Raw genomic sequence first — 18,786 nt, forward strand, 5'->3', positions numbered from 1 at the left:
CCATTTAATTTAATTTAATTTAATTTCCATCTGACCCCGTTAACCGGGGTCTCATTTACCTTCTCTTATGAAAACTCCGCCTTGAATCAATCATGTTTCATGTACCAGTGCCAGTGTGCCGCAAACAAATGGAGGCAGGGCAGGACTCATTGGCGAAATTAAACATCCTTTATTTGTACAAGCACTGCTAACTCGTACCTAGCCAGTAGGCAGTAGCTACCCTACCCTTGCTGCTCGAGTGCTCGGCAACATTTGTCAATTTTACCAGAATTCTACATTAAGTGATTGGAGAGATAGGAGTCAGACGAATTCTTATCTATTCTGGACCGTCCAATAAGAATCCGCACGACTATCAAAAGCGTTCCACCTCGGCCGGATTGATATCGGACGGCTATGAGACTCATTTACAATTATTTATTATTCCCCTTCCACGGCGAGAGAGATGGAAGTTAGGATCCAATCATCCAACCTTGACTGACTTTGTCCTCGTACACACACACCACACCACAAAACCTCACTCCCATCCTCTCCATTTTTTTTTATCTTCTATCAATTTCAAACCTCATATATATAATATAATATATATCTTCTTCTATTTCTATCTACAGACTACAACTATCTTCTGTTTCCCTTCCCTTCCGCTTCCAATGGCCGCAGTTCCTTGCCTCTGCGGCTCCACGTGCTCTTCTTTCCCAATGTCCCGTGGCCAACCTCGCAGTCTTCCCGGGTTACGCTACGTGTCCGTACGAACTGGGCCTCGCGGACGCGTGTCGGCCAGTTCGACGCCCTTTTCAATACCAGGTTTCGGTAAGGTCGGTTGGCACAGGAGAGAGGGGAATGCTTCCATACTTTACTTCGGCGCCACGTCTGGGACTGGAGATGAGAGGTCAGGAGGAGTCGCTGGAGAAAATGAGGATGATGTGTCACAGAAAATCTCGGCCATGCTGCCGCTTGTAGTTGTGGCCACTGGTGTGGCGGCTCTCAGCTACCCCGCAACCTTCTCCTGGTAACAACTAACAACTAACAACTAACAACTGCAAGCTGCTGGTATTTCTGATTACGACTATTTTAATTTAATTGTTCCAAGGGAATAGAAAATTTGATCTTTATATTTCAAAATTCTGACCTTACCATCGCATTTTTGGAAATGCAGAAACTACCGTCCATGCAGATTGAATATGCGTGGAACCTTTGTGGATGGTAGTTTCTGAATTTCCCAAAAAGATATGATAAGGTCAGAATTTTAAAATATTAAGATGGTAACTAAAAAATTATCGGTTTGAATTACAGGGAGATATATTTTACATAGTGAAAGAGAAAGCAGAAAATACAAACTAATTTTGTTACAGTAGATGCATTATCTTTTAATTCTAGAATAATTAATATGTGATTTGAGTTCCCTGAAATGGAAAATTGTTGACTTGAGGTTCTGTCTTAGGGTTTCAAACGAATACTATGCACCAGCTCTTGGAGGAATAATGCTATCAATTGGGATTAAGCTGTCGATTGATGATTTTGCTCTTGCTTTCAAGAGGTTCTTAAATATGTTTTTGTCTCTTTTATCATCCATTTAAACAAGTTACCTTCTCTAATGTATGAATTAAGGATCAGCACCACAGTTGACAATTCTTAGGTTCTTAATCAGAAGGAACCAGTCTGTACCCACCAGTAGTCCAGTACAGTAGGAGGGGCTTTGGCCATGCTTTTGGGCCTGTTTCAGTTCAGTTTTTTATTTTGTTATTTGGATTTTACTTCCAGGAGTGATGTTTTGAGGGTAAATCTTATTAGAATCAGGAGGCTTTTAGAGGCCCAGTGCTCAAATTGATAACTAATTGATGCTACAGGTTCAATCGAGGCTTTGTTACATAAACAAATGCTAATTAACTCAACTTTTGTAGATTTTATAAATTAATTATGCATTGGTTGTGCATTAGTTATAATTGCAAATTCAGGATCGATAATGAGACGTGTCAGCTAATTCTTTCTTCTCCATGGTTCCAATACAGACCAGTACCCCTGTCAGTTGGATATATCGCTCAGTACGCACTTAAGCCCCTTTTAGGTCTCTTAATTGCAAAGGCCTTTAGAATGCCATCTACATTCTATGCCGGGTTCATTCTCATGTGTTGTGTGGCGGGTGCACAGTTATCTAGCTATGCTGGTTACCTAAGCAAAGGGGATGTGGCCTTGAGTATACTACTAACAAGCTCTTCTACTATTTCTTCGGTTGTAGTAACGCCTGTTCTTACCGGCCTTCTAATCGGTTCAGTTGTACCAGTTGATGGTGTTGCCATGGCTAAGTCCATTTTGCAGGTATGCACTAGATTTTACTATTAAGACCTTGACAGATGACTAAGATTGAATTTCAAGCATGACGACCTAATATACTTAGCTAAGCATAGGAGTTCAATTCCTCAAATTATCAGCAGAGGTTTCTGACAATGTGTGATGTCTTGTATTAATTGTCACTTGTTAACTAGGAGTACAACCAGCTTGTGTCGGTAACTTACTGATGCTGGCCTGCAACCTTGGTTGTTTCTCTACCAAACAGGCCTGGTATGCTAAAATATTCACCCTGGCTAAGTACGGCTTACCAGAATTAACAGGTTAGAGGCCATTTAAGTTTTTATGGTTAAATAGAGGCAGGGGCGGAGGCAGATATTTAAGTAATAGGGGTCAAAATCATACAAGGGTAAAGTGTTACAAGAACTCAAGTTGTACACACTGTACAACAGTCTAGTTTTTCTTTGAAAAGAATGGGGGTCAATCATATAACATTTTTATAAAAAAGTATGGGGGTCAATTTATGGTATCCATAGCATTTGACTATAAAATCTATAACAAAACCATGCAGTAATAATCCAATTTTTGAAAAGGTACGGGGGTCAATTGACCTCATTTGCTCTATGTCCCTCCGTCTCTGAATAAAGGCATTGCTGACGCTGATTCTGCTAGTGGTATATTGTACCGGCATATGATTACTATACAAGTTACATTTAAAAGTGTTTATATATATATATATATTTTTTTTTTTCTCAGTTGCCTTTCTTTTTATGGGATAGGTAGTACTAGTTCCAGTGGCACTAGGGCTTCTACTAAACACATATGCAAAGGCAGTTGTAAATGTTATACAGCCTCTAATGCCTTTTGTGGCCATGATTTGCACTTCTTTATGCATTGGGAGTCCACTTGCCATTAACCGAAGCAAGATTCTATCTTCGGAGGGCTTCCTTTTACTTTTTCCAATTTTGACATTTCACCTTGTTGCCTTCACAATCGGCTATTGGTTCTCCAAACTGCCATTTTGGAGGTAAAATTTCTGGGCAAATACTAGAGATCTCTTTTCGAACTTGGTTTCTAGTGAACACTGATTGAAGACACATGATGAGTTCTAAGGTCATGAAATCAAAATTGCATTTTTTTGACCTAATACAGACTATCAAATGGTAGAAATTTGCTAAAAGTACAAAATGACATGTTCCGCTACGGGTGGTTTGTGACCTGCTGCATGACATTGGTGTTTAGCAGAATAATACATACCGTGCAAAAACAAAATCTGTAAAACATTGGAAATATCTAATATAGCATGAATATGCGGATAAACATATACTTAATAAGATCCCCGAACTATTTCTTGTTCCGGATTGTTTGTCTGGATAAATGACTAAAGAACACAAGTTTGGTATATCTGAGGAAAAAGGAGGTATTCAGGTGAAACAATGAGAAACTTCATGTTTGGAGGTGGATAAATGATAATTTGACGTGTATCACTAGTGTATACAGAATATTATAAATGATAATTTGACGCGTATCACTTGTGTATACAGAATATTATAATTTTGTTAATCATTTGCTGAATATTCTGATAAATTGTCCTTTTTCAGGCAAGATGAACCAGTAAGCAGGACGATTTCTCTCTGCACTGGTATGCAGAGCTCAACCCTAGCAGGTCTTCTCGCAACCCAATTTCTGGGAGGTAGTACCCAAGCAGTACCGGCGGCTTGTTCAGTCGTAATAATGGCTATAACAGGTCTAAGTCTTGCTTCTTTTTGGGGTAACGGGTCTCGGATTGGAGACTCTTTGCAGCTGTTCTTTCCCCGGACATGCTCTGATGCTAGCTCCTAGTGTTTGCGTTCTCAATTTCTTACTCCAGTATAATGATTAATTTTATTGTAGATAGCCATAGGACTACATTAGCAAAATCTATAAATTAGTTATATTGGCATTAATATAATGTTACCACAGTTTTGGGAGAAGGGACAAAAATGTCTTGTGGGTGGCATCTCATTTGTTGTAAATACTATAGAAAGAAATAAGGAGGTGCAGTTAAGCAATGTTATTCGTTCCTGAGTCAATTCTTACTCTCAGCTTTCTGCTTGAGAATATTGGTTGCTTTGGCTTGCTTTTCAGTATATACAGACCGATAGCACCGTCAGTTAATTCCAGTTTAAAGTGGTTTAGAGCCTAATCTTAATCTGAAATGGATGGTGTTGATCTAATTCGAACCATCCAACAATGTTCCTGGAGCCAAACCCAGGTCTTAGTGATGATTATTATTATATTGGGTCCCATGTCCGATTTGTGTTATGTATCCGCTAGCGGCTAGCCTCACTCTAATTTGAATATCTATCTAATATATTATTTTATTATCGATCTCATTAAGCTATTTGTCTGTCTATCACTTTAAACTATATTTAGAAAATTAACTATTCAATGTTATTCTTTAAAAAACAAAAAAAATACATGTAGAATAACGACCACCTGCTTTCAATAATCTACAAGGAAAAGAATCTCAGTATAAATTTAAATATAATAAATATTGTTGCTTCCCTAACTAAAATGTTATTTTTCTGAATTTCTTATCGAATATGACCTTAATATTTTAAGTCATTCTTTAGTAAAAAAAAATGACTATTCTTAATTATACTGTCGTCAGGACTCAGGATGAGAATAATATCCGGAGCTATTCATGTTTGGACGGAGAGTAGAGAAAGTGAGGAAAGGTGAATAATAGAACGGAATAGAAAGTGAGATTAACATATTAAATTTTTTTATATTTGAATGATTAATGAGAAAAAATAAATGTAATTTTTTTTCGTCTTATTTTTTATTTGATTAATTAAAATTTAGAAAGTTAATGAAAAATTCAGAAGCAGTTGTAGATTTGTGACAAAAAAAGTTAGATAAAAATTATATAAGTAGGATAGAATTAGACATTTGTATCACTTTTTAAAAAAATATTTATAATAAAATTTATTTGATCCGTTACATCTCAAATTAAAAAAATAAATAATTATATTAATTATAAGTATATAAAGTTAAACATTTCTCCTCCTATACTATTTATTTCCGATATTATATTGACAACCAAACACAACTTTGAAGAAAAATCTATTTCTTTCGATTCCCTACTCTCCAATCTCCATCGAAACAAGTGTCATGCGGTCTGTCCTGTTTTAATTTTCCCAACATCTTCGCCGTTTTGGAAAAGGAATGAACAGAACAGTGTTGCTACAAAAGAAATAAAAAATAAAAAATAAATAGCAGCTTAATACAGAGGACATCTCCAGTTTGATAGAAGGGAGATGATTATGGAGTTGCTGGCGTTCCACAAGAAGAAAAGGTCAAAAAGCAGCGACTACGGACTACCAGTCTGGTCCAGTCTACCACCTACCAAGTCAGAACTCAGAACTCAGAACTCAGAAGGAACTCCCTCCTCCATTCCAGAAGCAGAAGAACGGTGTTACTGTTAGGTGTAGAGAAGAGAAGAGAAGAGAAGAGACGAAGGAAGCCAACTCCCTCCTCCGTTCGAACTTTGTACTACTAGATTCAATTCAATGGCGGGAAAGGTGCCACGTATGAAGCTGGGTTCGCAGGGACTGGAGGTATCCAGCCAAGGACTAGGTTGCATGGGGATGTCTTCCTTCTACGGTCCTCCCAAACCCGATTCCGACATGATCACTCTCATCCACCATGCCATCGCCTCTGGTGTTACATTATTCGATACATCTGATATCTATGGTCCTTTTACCAATGAGATTTTACTTGGCAAGGCATTACAAGGTGGGATGAGAGACAAGGTTGAGCTGGCAACCAAGTTTGGTCTCACCTTTGCTGATGGCAAGAGAGAGATTAAGGGAGACCCGGCTTATGTGCGAGCTGCATGTCAGGCTAGTCTCAACCGACTCGGTATTGATTGTATTGACTTGTACTATCAGCACCGCATTGATACCCGTGTCCCAATTGAAGTCACAGTAAGTTGCTTTTGCCCATTTAATCTTTAATCCTTATCATTATTATTACTACTCAAGTTTAAAGGGCTCTTTCAGGAAAAGAAATGCCAGATAGGGAAAATAAGTATAGGAAGAAATAGAGTTTGCATGATGGGGATTTACATTCAATTACATGATCTTCATTAATTTTGGGTTGAGAGAGTGTATATTCACTTCTTCTCCAGCTTTATGTTGGAAATTTGAGGCTGAGTAGTGGAGAGGATCTAAATTCATCTCTACTTGCTTAAGCTATGTTTTTTTTTGTTGGGTAATTGGGAATGAAGTCCGGATAGGTGAGACATCAGGGTAGGTAAGACTTCACATATGAAGCTGGACCTACATGTTAGGTGTATGAGAATGCCTTTCTATTTCAAGTTATTATCCTTGTGGTACCAGTACCACTAAAATGCTGGTAAAGAATTTCAGCCATTGATTATTCTGTACGATAAGGTGAGCATATGATGTTGCTTTGGGAATTATTATATAAACCATGCTAAATTCCAAATAATAGGGTTGCTTGTTTGTGCTTTATCTTGACAATCTTGACAATATCTGTCAAATCAGGCTAAAACCATTTCAAATCTAAAAGTCAGTTCAGAGATGTGTTATTGTGCTGATAGAGAGCTTATCTATCAAATTTGTATAATCTGAGATAGAATGCAATGTGTCAGGTCTGGTCCGGTTTGGGTTGGCTCATCTTTCTTTTTATTATAGTTCAGTCACTAAAAGCGGATACTTTTGGCTGGAATTCACTCAAATTTACAGTCTATCAATGTAATAATTTTCCATGTCATGATTGAATATTGTAAAACTTAACGTTTGTTTTTGTAGAAGATAAGCACCAAATTTAATACAAGTCAAAATGATGATCTTTGAACTTTTGAACTTGAATAAAATGAACTTCAAGTTTTTGCAATTCCAATTGTTCATGCATTACTCGTGAAATAGAATAAGAGCAATGATTTGGTTTATTAAGAATCCAGATTTTAAGATTCTTGTATGCCAAAATGAAAGTTAGCTCACAAATGGCTTTTGAACCTGAGTCCATAAATTGGTCAACCACTGTCAAAAATTGGCAATAATGTACATCATATAGATCGAGACTTGAATGGCAGATTTAAAATTTACAAGTTCTTTATGGTGATTATCTACTATGGTTAGAAGAATCCCATCTAATAAACCTGAACAATTTTCTAAAAATATAAAAAATACATAGGCTAACCTGGTCGTAAATGATTGCTAGCCAAGATATTATAATTCTCTTTGTTCTAGAGTTCTAGGCAGCGGCAGAGGCACATGGTGAAGGGTAGGGCAGTTGCCGTACCCTGACTAGAAAAATAGTCAAGTTTATTATGTTTCTATGATTTTTCAAAAAAAGAATTAGATACATAATATACATGTAGTCAAGTTTATTGTGTTTCTATGATTTTTGGAAAAAAAAAAGAATTAGATAAATATACAACAACAACAAAGCCTTTAGTCCCAAATAAGTTGAGGTAGGCTAGAAATGAAACCCAATCCCAATCATAAGATAAAGATAAGTAGTAATAAAGTAGTAATAAAAATAAAAATAAAAGTGAAAAACTAAGTTTGACTTACTATGAGATATCTCTGGCTTTGCCCCTGGTTCTAGAGACTAGAATGTAAAGAACATTTCCTTAATTTGCCAATTTCAGGTGGGAGAGCTTAAGAAACTTGTGGAAGATGGAAAGATAAAGTATATAGGCTTATCCGAGGCATCAGCCTCGACAATTCGAAGGGCACATGCGGTGCACCCAATCACTGCTGTTCAGATTGAGTGGTCCCTTTGGACCAGAGACTGTGAAGAAGATATCATACCAACATGCAGGTCTTGTCTTGTGTTTTTATTTTTATTGCCTTATAATTTAGCTTAACCTAGGTAGTCATTTAAGTGTAGGATACATATCAAAATAATGCCGAAAAAAATTGAATGACAATAAATCTTTAGATTGTAAGGTTGCTTTACATTAAATTTATTTTTCTTTTCAGCTTTGCTTTATGTGCACTTTTCCTCAACTAGTTGGTGTTCTATTATTGTACTTGCATTGCCTATGTTCTCAGTTCAAAGATTGATGTCTTGTTCTAGCTTCTAATCCTATGCTTTATTTATTGGCATCTCTTTTCTTGTAGAGAGCTGGGCATTGGTATTGTTGCTTATAGCCCACTTGGAAGGGGATTTTTCGGCAGTGGTCCAAAAATGGTTTCTGAACTATCAGACCAAGACTTCCGCAAGGTAAAACTCTTAAAACCAAATTCAGTGCAATGTTTTTTTTTTTGGACATTTGTTTCTTATGTATAGAAGGTTCAAGGCAAGGAAAGTAGCATGCTGTCCTGCTTCTTTCTTCAAACAGACAACGAAATAAAAATAAAATGAAGGAAAGTAGCATGCTTTGGACTTGGAAGAATTCTGATACCCCTCCTCTGTCCTCTTGGAAAGCCTGAGCCTCTTTTCCTTCGTATGTGCAATGATAGTGCATTGTGGGTCAATTATGTGGTTATGTTGACTTGTAGCGTGCTTGTGTAATTTATGAACAAATGCTTCTCAATTAGCTGCATAGAATACTTAGATTGGGCTCAAACTAAGAGTTGTATTGTAGCTAACCATCATAACTGACTTTTTGCTTAATAATATTTTCTTAATTAAGTTAAATATAGCGCCTTCAGCCTATCCAACTGATGGTAATCAGCTTCCACTATGTTACCTTAGGTTAATTTAGCTTGACATATTTTCTTAATATGCTGCATCAAATATAAAGGAAGCCTACATAATTATTGTAATTTTCATTATTCTGTCTTACTTGACACATACACTGCTTTACAGATGATACCTAGATTCAAACCTGAAAACCTAGAGAAGAATGCTGTTGCATTTGAGAGAGTGAATGCACTTGCAGCAAAGAAAGGCTGCACGGCAGCCCAATTGGCACTGGCGTGGGTCCACCATCAGGGTCCTGATGTGTGCCCCATACCTGGGACCACTAAAATAAAAAACTTCAACCAGAATATTGGAGCTCTATCTGTGAAGCTCTCTCCAGAAGAAATGGCTGAGCTGGAGTCTTGTGCTGGACTGGTGCAGGGTAACAGGTATCCCTCCATGGCAAATACATGGAAGGACTCTGAGACGCCTCCCTTGTCTTCATGGAAGGCACAAGTTTGAGACAGAGAAGATTTGTATGGTACCTGTGATAGTTATTTGTGTGGGGTTCAGAGTATGTTGCTTTTGAATTGTGTTGTATGAGCTTATGATTTTTATGGTACCAGTGGTATGAACTGTTCTGTTATGGTGGAATAAGATTGGCAGCTGGAGTAGTTTGAAGTAATGCACTCTCAGGATATCTTTAACTGTTATTATACAAGTATTACTGATTAAAATTTTAAGCACGACCATGGAGGGTAGAGTGACAGGTCCTTGTATTTCTTAAAAGATCCATATTGCCTTCCATTCATTTTATGAAATTGCAGTATATGCTATAATCACCTGTAAGAATTTAATTTCAATGCAGTGTTTTTAAAATCAGTAAACAGAAATATTTAGTAGTCTGAATTTTGAAGGTGAGGATTTGATTTGGCAGTCGAGAGTGGAGAGTGGAGACTTACTTTCAATCTAAAACACAGTATACCTGACTGAACTTAGCATTACACCTCCGCGGAAACAAAACCATTTCACATTTTGAAAGACCTGACCTGACCTGACCTGACCTGACTGGCTTCAATTCATAGTGAGATCCATATGATATCCATGGGCTGATGGGCCTGGTAGGTAGGAGCCCATGTGTAAAGCCGACCAGACCAGACCAGGCTAACTAGCAACTAGTAACTATCTACCGTTACTAACAGTGTTAGTAACGGATGATCATTGATCCAGGAAGTGATCCATCATCCATCCATCCCTCCCGCACGTCCCTGATTTTCTCTTTCTCTCTCTTTCAGTCCCCACCAAAAAAAGAGAAATGTCGCAATGCCCCCCACCTGCGGCGCATCCGGAGGAGGACGACTGGTCCTTCCTCACCGATCAATTCATCACCGTCACCTCTCTCTCCTCCTCCTCCTCCTCCTCCTCCTCTTCTTCCCCTCCCCCTCCCCCTCCCCACTCCACCAATCCTTTCCTCGACTCAGACTCCGCCTTCTCCACCAATCCTTTCCTCACGCCGCCCCCAACTGTCAGCGCTGCTCCTTCCCTGTCTCTCACCCAACGCTCAGTTTCCCTTTCCGAGCCAGCTCCGATCCGCAGTGCTTCTCTAGCTGAACCCCACCTCTCTGCCTCTCTCTCTCTTTCTCATCCTCCCTCCATCCGCAGTGCTCCTCCAGCTGCTCCCCAACTCTCAGACTCCCTCTCCTCTGACTCTGGTTACTGGACCCCACCATCTGAGCCGTACCCTTCAGCCTCTTCTCTTTCCTTCTCTCCATCTGCCGCTCCCCACACTACACAATGGGCTCCACCACCAGGCCCACAGCATGCTGGATCATTGCCCGAGTTATCTGGCCGGCTAAATTCAGACCCAATTTTCCAACCAGCATCTCGGGCTGTTGTCCACCCAGATCGACCTGTTCCATTGACCATCCGCCCAAGACCACCACGGGAGTCACAACAAGGCTTCGCTCTCAAGTCCATTGTTTTCTTCCCTCCCTCCCATCTGTGGGCCGGGCATGAATCTGGTTTGACAGTCTTCAATGTGGATAGACCGTTTGATCAAATGCTGAACAAAAGGGGGATCAGGAGAGGGGATGAAGAGAGTGCACCTTTTATTGAGTCAACTAGGACTGCGGCAGTTGTCTCCCTTTTGGTAGATACGGGACGAGGTGTTATATGGAGTGGGCATGCAGATGGGAGAATAATGGCCTGGAGGGCTGACAGGTCGGGCTTGGTTGATGGGTTTGTGGACTGTGGTGCATGGGATGCCCACCAGCGGGCTCCAGTGCTGTCCATGGTTTTGACCTCTTATGGTACTGTGACTTCTGATTTTGGTGGTTTATATTATCTTTTTTATTTGCCTGTCTTATATGAGAACTGTGATGGAGTGATCTGTGGTTTTGAATATTGGTTTGTGACTCTGTGTTATGTCCTTTAGACTGATGAGAGGTGAAAGGTTCAGCTTTTACTCTTTAAAATTCACATATATTTCTCTATATTTTTCAGTAAATCTTTTGAGAGGGAGGAAAGACAGGCAGGAAGGGACAAATTGTTTAATACCTTTATTATCCATAATTGAAGTGGTACAAGTTGTGCATTGCTGAAATCCTCAAACTTAACTAAGCTCCTTACATTTCTGGGTTCCAGGTGAATTATGGTCCGGATCAGAAGGTGGAGTTATTAAAGTATGGTCAGCTGAGGCCATTAAAGAGTGCCACTCTCTACGAAAGGAAGAGAAATACAAGGCAACTTTCTTGCTAGAGAGGACGTGCATTGACCTGAGAACTCTGGTGTCTGATGGTGGGAGCTGCCCCTTACCTGTTGTGGATATCAAGCTCTTATTATCCGACAATTCTGGATCAATGGTCTGGTCTGGCGGTTCTCTCTCCTTTGCTCTCTGGTATGACTTTGAGCTTATTGTTTTTTAGTTTCATTTGAAATTTTATATCCACTATTAGGTCCTAGTTTTATTTGGCCTGTACTCATACTGGTTTCTTGACTGGTAAGTTACTGTTTTTTGAGTTTCATTTGATCCCTATATTAGTATGGTCTGAAATGAACTCAATAGAAGACCAATAACACAAGAGTTCAAACACATATTCAACCTGGTAGAGTACTTCTCAATTTTTGTTTGTCACTTCTCGTTCTTGATTTATTTTTATATCTCGGTACTATTGGTAGATGGCAGTATCGAAAATCATATAATAATTAATACTACCAAGTGTCTCTCACAGCCAGTGTCTGAATACATTTTCCATTATGTGTAGTTAGTAGTAACTGTTAAGGTGACATAGGCAGGTGCTTTATGTACTGATATGTGCTAAACTTCGACCATCTTTGTTAATCGGAAGTAATCTAACTTTTTTGTCATTTAGGGAGTGCCGCACAAAGGAGCTACTAAAAGTAATAAGCAGCATAGATGGCCAAGTGGAGAATCGGTTTGATCTATCCCCTCAAGATCCATACTCCTTCAAAAAGGAGAAACCGCGTGGCCCCCCTAGCTTCTTTCAACGTTCCCGAAATGCTATTATGGGTGCAGCAGACACTTTCAAGAGAGTTGCAGTGAAAGCTGCTTTTGGGGATGACATTCGGAGAGTTGAAGCAGTCGCCATGTCAGCAGTTGGCACAATCTGGGCTGGCAGTGCTAATGGGGCCATTTCTCAGTGGGATCCAAGTGGGCATCGGTTGAATGAATTCCAGCATAACTTCACCTCTGCTGTGTGCATTTGTGCACATGGTGCAAGGATGTGGGTTGGGTACAGCGATGGTACAATACAAATTATGGACCCTGATGGGAAGCTTCTCGCAAGTTGGGTTGCGCACAAAAGTCCAATTATGAAAATGGCTGTGGGTGGGACCCAAATTTTCACACTGGCACATCATGGGGGTATTCGTGGTTGGAGTTTATCATCTCCTGGACCAATTGATAGTATTGTAAGAGCTGAGCTGACACACAGAGAGGCGAAGTATAAAAGATTGAAGCATTTTAAGGTGGTGACTGGTACGTGGAATGTGGGACAGGAAAAGGCATCTAATGATTCTATAAGGGCATGGCTTGGAGTTGCAGTAAAAGAGGAAGTTGAGTTGGTGGTGGTAGGGTTGCAGGAAGTGGACATGGGTGCAGGTTTCCTTGCAATTGCTGCAGCTAAAGAGACGGTTAGCAAGAACTGTGATTTTCTTTTGCCTGGATTATCTTTGTCTCTTATGGTGTTGTTTGTTGTTTTGGGTTATGATAATTGTCAGAAAAGAACAAGAATCATTTTGCCACATCAAAATGCTTAAGTATCAATTGAGGCTCCCTTAATCCTTTTAAAACAAAAGGGCTACAGAGAGGTATTAAAAAAGGTATTAGGCTGTATTGCAACTGGTGTTAGAGTGTACTTAAAATATTTTGGGAAAAGTTCTGCAGGAATCTCAGATTGTATAAATACATTTTGGGTGTTCTACTATTCTTTTTTGTTTTTTTATATGATAATTTCCTTCTTTTTCTTTCCTTGATAATGAAAGTGATTTGTTTCACTTTCTTTTGCTTTCTGCTGTCCATTATGGCATGCATGCAGGTAGGGTTTGAGGGAAGTCCAAGTCCAAATGGCGAGTGGTGGTTGGATGCCATTGAAAGGGTCCTAGGTCGGACCCACTTTGAGCGTGTTGGCTGTAGGCAGTTTGCTAGCTTACTCATTGCTGTATGGTAATTTTTTTAATAAGAAAACAATGGTTCCTCATATATGACAACACTGGTTTACCCAAATGTTGCAATGCCGGATGGGATAACTAAAAACAACAGACCTCCATGGAACAATACAAAGATACCACGTTGAAAGTGCTGCAACGGTCAGGGGCAGAGCCAGACTTTCAAGCAATGGGATCAAACGTGAATTGGGGGGTCAATCATATAAATTTTTTATGCTGCGTATGGGGGTCAATTTTACAGTACCCATAGCATTTTTACACTAAACTATATAGAAATCCATGTACAAGTACAAAAATTTTGAAAATGAATTGGGGTCAATTGGCGAACTCGTATCCTCTGTATTACTACAGAGGCACTGTTCTGTAGAGTGAGATGATCCAGACCGTTATTTTAACTTTGCACGAATCTCAAAGCACAAATAATACTGCCCCCCCTCCCCCCCCTCTCCCCCGGCGCTATCCCAAATAGGCACCGTTTTTGAATTAATCTGAAGTCGTAAAGTAGTGGTCCCTACCGTGCGGTACTACAAGAGGATACGCGTCTTCAATTGACGCCCATATGCAACATGTGCATCCGCCTCTGGCAGCGGTGATGTTGAAAGTACTGCAGTACCAAGATATCATGTTGCAATACTTGTTTGTTGAAAATAAATTATTGTATTATTTCCTTTTTTCTTAGAAATTTACAACATTTTCTATCAGGGCCAAGAAGAGCCTTAAACAGTATATTGGAGATGTTGAAAGTGCTGCAGTAGCTTGTGGCCTTGGACGTGCCATTGCTAACAAGGTGCCTTTTTACACAACTAAGCACCTTTTTAACTGTTAGGACTTTTGGTAATGGCACTCGGTGCAGTTTGCTGTTGTGGGAATGGTGAATTCCACATGAACCAAACTATAATGCTTTGTTTCTTCATAAAAATAAGAAATTTTATTTTTTTTCATTGTAGTCCTTAGGAAGAAATATTTGAACAGATGCTCTACATTTGAACCATGTTAATTTCTGCATCATCTAAAAAGGATGACAACAAACTAAAGAAATTGATCAATAATCTTGTTTTTGTTACAAAGTTCCTCAACTATTTGTATTTTTAGCCGGTAACTTTATCAGTTTGAACTTGAATAAATTATCTTTCTGTCGTTCTTTGATAAATGTCCATTCTGTGCTATCAAGTACAGCATTTCTGTTGGGTTTTATCTTTTGGGATCTTTTTAACAGAAAAAACTCACCCATGATTCATGAATAAATTATTTATATGATCTACAGGGAGGAGTAGGTTTCAGGATGCGAATATATGGGAGAACTGTGTGTTTTGTGAACTGCCATTTGGCTGCACACTTGGAGGGTGTGATTCGCCGTAATGAGGATTTTGAGTATATTTACCGTAGTATGACCTTCACCTCAGCAGGTCCTCATTTCACACTTATTATTATTTTTTTCTTTCCAGTTCTGTTTTCATTTTTTTTGTGCATATTGCAAGCTTGTCATCGTGAGAGAAGTTTCTTACATATTTTGCTTTTTTTGTGAACAGCTAATGCTTCTTCTGGTCCAATTTTCCGTGGTGCAAATGTAGGTGGCTTTTCCTCCAATATATTCTTTTAATATAGAATGCAGTTCTACAGGGAGTTTATGGGGATTAAATGATTAATTGCTTAGAAGTGCCACCAGACCATTTTGTTTTGCTCCTTGTTTAAATAGAGGAAATATTTGTTAAGGCTGTTACTTGTCTGATATACCCAAATGCAGTAGGCAGGTTTGCTATGCTAAAACATGAACATGACTAATTAAATTCGTCACACCTAAATTAGCATCCTTTGTGTTTAGTAACCTGAAGCAAAGGCACAATTCTCCTAGACCCAGTTTTTTATGGAAACAAAGAGTATCGCACCTATTGTATGTGAACTTGTGGGACCACTTTTTAGTTCCTCTGTGTTCGCTATCAGTGCTGCACTTTATTGTTCCTAGTTTAAAATTTTCTGATTAAAGGTTGGAGTCTCATTGCTTTTCATTTTTATATTAGTTAAACAAAAGGTCCTAATCAGTACCATATGAAAGATTCCATCTTTGTAGCAGTTTTTGTCATGTACTTTTTTTTCCAGAAAAGGTGTTGATTAATATTAACAAAAAAGCAGGGTACATCACTAGCCTGCTTAAATACGTCATTCTAGATAACCAAAATCTTTTCTGAAAATATTTGAAAAGCTTGTTACCTGAATTCTACACCTAATTAATTATCACTTGCGCTTTTTTATATTCTAACTATGGTTTGATCATGTAATTAGGTACCCAACAAAAGGCCGGACCTATCAGAGACCGATATGGTTGTATTTCTTGGTGATTTCAACTATCGGCTGGATGGCATCACATATGAGGAAGCCATGGCTTTGGTTTACCAAAAGGACTTTGATAGGCTGAGACAGAGGGACCAGCTCAGAGCAGAAATGCATGCCGGCAGAGTCTTTCAGGGATTGCGTGAAGGGAGCATTAAATTTCCCGCCACTTATAAATTTGAGAAATATATATCAGGTCTATCAGGTAACTTCTTTTTCTTTTATCTTGGATTTTGGTAGGGCTGATAACTGCAATCTGCTTGATGTTATCCCTTTTGTACCCTAGGTTTATAGTATGCCTAGCCTTATAAACCGGGGAGGATCAAAGGCTCAAGTAAACTTTGTTTCTAAAGAACTGGTGAACTTTAAATGAAAAGAATTTTTGAAGTTTATCATTAATGAAGGGGCTGAACCTGTGGTTTGTATGAATGGAACATCAATTTCACCTACAGATTTGCAAAACTTCTGTGGTCTATAAATTTAATTGGGATCTGTAGCTGAACTTTTTATTTAATAGCCTATTTATAAATGTATGTGATGTGAGCATAAAAAGGATCTGTAAAAGGATTCAGTAAAGGGCTTGATATGATCTTATAGGGTATGATTCAAGTGAGAAAAAACGTATTCCTGCATGGTGTGATCGCATTCTATATCGTGACAGTCGTACTACTTCTGGGGATCAGTGCTCCTTGGATTGCCCCATTGTTTCATCTATTTCTCTGTAAGTAGTTTTGCTTTTTCAACAAATGATCGCATTGAGTTTGTGTTACTGTTTCAATTTATTTTTATTCATTAGTTTATCTTTTAATTTTAATACTTCCTGGAGCATGTTTTGTTAAGATTGGGATCTGGAATTGAATTCTATCCGCAAGTAAACCAGTATAGGAGTAGTTCTTCGTTGCTGATTGTAGTACTGAAGACCGAGCGAAACCGGAATTAGCTTGTTCCCATTTAATCTTGCTTTAAAATGTGGATGTTTATTATAAATGGTTTAGCTAATTATTTACCATTTTTTTAATTCTCAGGTATGATTCTTGCATGGAGGCCACAGACAGTGATCACAAGCCGGTAAAATGTATATTGAATGTTGATATTGCCCATGTAGACGAGCGGGTCAGGAGGCGAGAGTTTGGAGAGATTATTTCGACAAACACTGAAGTAAAAGGCTTATTGGAGGAACTTAAAATTGTGCCAGAATTTTCTGTTAGTACAAACAGTGTAAACTTGCATAATGAAGATATCTCCGTTGTCAAAGTAGTTAATAAAAATAGAAGGGAAAAGGCTGTTTTTGATATATTTTCTGCCGATGCTTTGTCTCCTTTGGGTGAGCATCAACATAAGAGAGGTTTCTTTCCCAAGTGGTTAAAGGTCAGCTTCTTTTATCTTGCAACTAATATGAAAAAAACTATTCACCTTAATCTTTATTTGTTAGAATATCAAAACATGCCAAAGCTAGACGATGTTAGTCTACCATCTCGAATGATGATGCGTGGGATATTTATAATATTTTAAGAGTGTTTAAATGATACCACACTTGACAGAGGCAGATTTGTAATTTGAGATTGTGGTACTGGTATATTCATTTTGCCAGTTTAGTTGCACTCAGCGGGCTCTGCTATATTTTTCATTTCTGATTGCCAGATTGACAAAAAAAAATTACACTACTATCTATGCAAAACACATCCCTGCAAAAAGTAACTTACTGAAGCATGTAGATGTTGCTCAAATGAATTGAATATCAATCTTTCTTTTTTTTAATATACATAGGTAAATCCCACATCTGGCATCATCAATCCCGGACAAACTGTTGAAGTCAATATTCAACACAGCAGTCTTTACAATCAAGATTTCTATGATGGATTCTCGGGGAACCGGCAAAATGAAGAAAATGGAGAAAAAATGACGATTTTAGTTGTGAAAATCACTAGCAATCACTCGACCGAGGCAAAGACTTGCTTGGTAAATGTACGTTACACACGTTCAAATGAAGCATTTGCTTCCAGAAACAGAATATAATAAATCACAGTGGGTATAGAGATGATTTCCGTGTATAGAGATGGTTAGGTACATATTGGTGATTGTTCTTTTTAAAGTACATGTATATTTGTTTTGAGATCATTCTTTTACGGTAGTAAATAACGAGTAGATTGGCAAAATTGTGATCATTGTTAGCTAATTTCTATTTCAAATTTGTAATTTTGTTTAAATGTTGATACTTGGATGGTGTTAAATTACTGCTATGATAATCTGATCTATACTTTATTTTTGGACTCAAAGAGAGACTTTTTAAGTATGCCTTGCAGCTTTATTTAGAGCTACTAACTATTCAAATGCTATTTTGTTCCCCTCTAATTCTTTTCCTTTTAAGTGTGGATAATTGTCTTGATAGATATTTTGGAATAGGTTTTTGTTTTCTTCTACATAAGAGGCATGACCTCTATGTAGACACAAATGGTGTACCAGGGAGCAAGAGCTGAAGTAGAAGGTTGAAGAATAGCACTAGTAATAGATAGGGAGTAGATGGCAAATATGAAATCCTAACATCAGTGTTTGATAAAACTTCGGTGATGTATAAGCATATAGGCTGAAGTTTTGTGGGGTTGTTTTTGCATATATTAACATGGTAACTTGATGACCGCTAGGGGTGAGGAAGTTGAATCAGCTAAAACATGGTGACTTGTGACTTGTTTTGTAAATTAAGTTTCCATTTAATGAAACAGGGCTTACGCATGACACCATGACCTTTAAGGATAAAAATAGGGATTTGAGTTATATCGTGCAGCTGCAAAGCATTAGTTTTCCCAAGTTGATACAAGCACCGACAATTTGACTACAAGAATGACT

The 18,786-nt window shown here is 38.4% G+C and overlaps 3 protein-coding genes across 3 annotated transcripts; all 3 read left to right on the plus strand.

Annotated features, from left to right (window-relative positions):
- The first annotated feature begins 583 nt into the window (after positions 1–583).
- Positions 584–4,361, plus strand: LOC144552082 (Sodium Bile acid symporter family). The gene is made up of 5 exons (XM_078300175.1): positions 584–1,006; positions 1,439–1,534; positions 2,007–2,313; positions 3,063–3,310; positions 3,885–4,361. The coding sequence occupies exons 1-5, from the start codon at positions 648–650 to the stop codon at positions 4,123–4,125; spliced, it is 1,251 nt and encodes a 416-aa protein (XP_078156301.1). The 5' UTR covers positions 584–647; the 3' UTR covers positions 4,126–4,361.
- Positions 4,362–5,723: 1,362 nt separating this feature from the next.
- LOC144552085 (putative aldo-keto reductase 2) lies at positions 5,724–9,610 on the plus strand. The gene is made up of 4 exons (XM_078300178.1): positions 5,724–6,254; positions 7,949–8,121; positions 8,424–8,526; positions 9,115–9,610. Exons 1-4 carry the CDS (start codon positions 5,838–5,840, stop codon positions 9,448–9,450), a joined length of 1,029 nt encoding a protein of 342 aa, XP_078156304.1. The 5' UTR covers positions 5,724–5,837; the 3' UTR covers positions 9,451–9,610.
- Positions 9,611–10,228: 618 nt separating this feature from the next.
- On the plus strand, positions 10,229–18,218 carry LOC144552083 (type II inositol polyphosphate 5-phosphatase 15-like). Its single transcript, XM_078300176.1, has 11 exons — positions 10,229–11,237; positions 11,572–11,824; positions 12,300–13,080; positions 13,485–13,612; positions 14,317–14,401; positions 14,879–15,020; positions 15,144–15,181; positions 15,895–16,147; positions 16,540–16,663; positions 16,968–17,310; positions 17,710–18,218. The coding sequence occupies exons 1-11, from the start codon at positions 10,244–10,246 to the stop codon at positions 17,956–17,958; spliced, it is 3,390 nt and encodes a 1,129-aa protein (XP_078156302.1). The 5' UTR covers positions 10,229–10,243; the 3' UTR covers positions 17,959–18,218.
- The last annotated feature ends 568 nt before the right edge of the window (positions 18,219–18,786 follow it).

Source organism: Carex rostrata, chromosome 3 (genome assembly GCF_964058835.1).
Source record: "Carex rostrata chromosome 3, lpCarRost1.2, whole genome shotgun sequence".
Lineage (NCBI taxonomy): Eukaryota > Viridiplantae > Streptophyta > Magnoliopsida > Poales > Cyperaceae > Carex > Carex rostrata.

What these genes read in the sequence shown, in the direction of transcription:
- LOC144552085 (XM_078300178.1), top strand. Translation starts at nt 5,838, where the DNA reads ATGGCGGGAAAGGTGCCACGTATGAAGCTGGGTTCGCAGGGACTGGAG. An exon ending in GTGTCCCAATTGAAGTCACA is followed by an intron (nt 6,255 to 7,948) that starts GTAAGTTGCTTT and finishes TGCCAATTTCAG; the next exon opens with GTGGGAGAGCTTAAGAAACT. An exon ending in GATATCATACCAACATGCAG is followed by an intron (nt 8,122 to 8,423) that starts GTCTTGTCTTGT and finishes CTTTTCTTGTAG; the next exon opens with AGAGCTGGGCATTGGTATTG.
- LOC144552082 (XM_078300175.1), top strand. Translation starts at nt 648, where the DNA reads ATGGCCGCAGTTCCTTGCCTCTGCGGCTCCACGTGCTCTTCTTTCCCA. An exon ending in TACCCCGCAACCTTCTCCTG is followed by an intron (nt 1,007 to 1,438) that starts GTAACAACTAAC and finishes GTTCTGTCTTAG; the next exon opens with GGTTTCAAACGAATACTATG. An exon ending in TCCAAACTGCCATTTTGGAG is followed by an intron (nt 3,311 to 3,884) that starts GTAAAATTTCTG and finishes GTCCTTTTTCAG; the next exon opens with GCAAGATGAACCAGTAAGCA.
- LOC144552083 (XM_078300176.1), top strand. Translation starts at nt 10,244, where the DNA reads ATGTCGCAATGCCCCCCACCTGCGGCGCATCCGGAGGAGGACGACTGG. An exon ending in AGCTTACTCATTGCTGTATG is followed by an intron (nt 13,613 to 14,316) that starts GTAATTTTTTTA and finishes ATTTTCTATCAG; the next exon opens with GGCCAAGAAGAGCCTTAAAC. An exon ending in GACGTGCCATTGCTAACAAG is followed by an intron (nt 14,402 to 14,878) that starts GTGCCTTTTTAC and finishes TATGATCTACAG; the next exon opens with GGAGGAGTAGGTTTCAGGAT.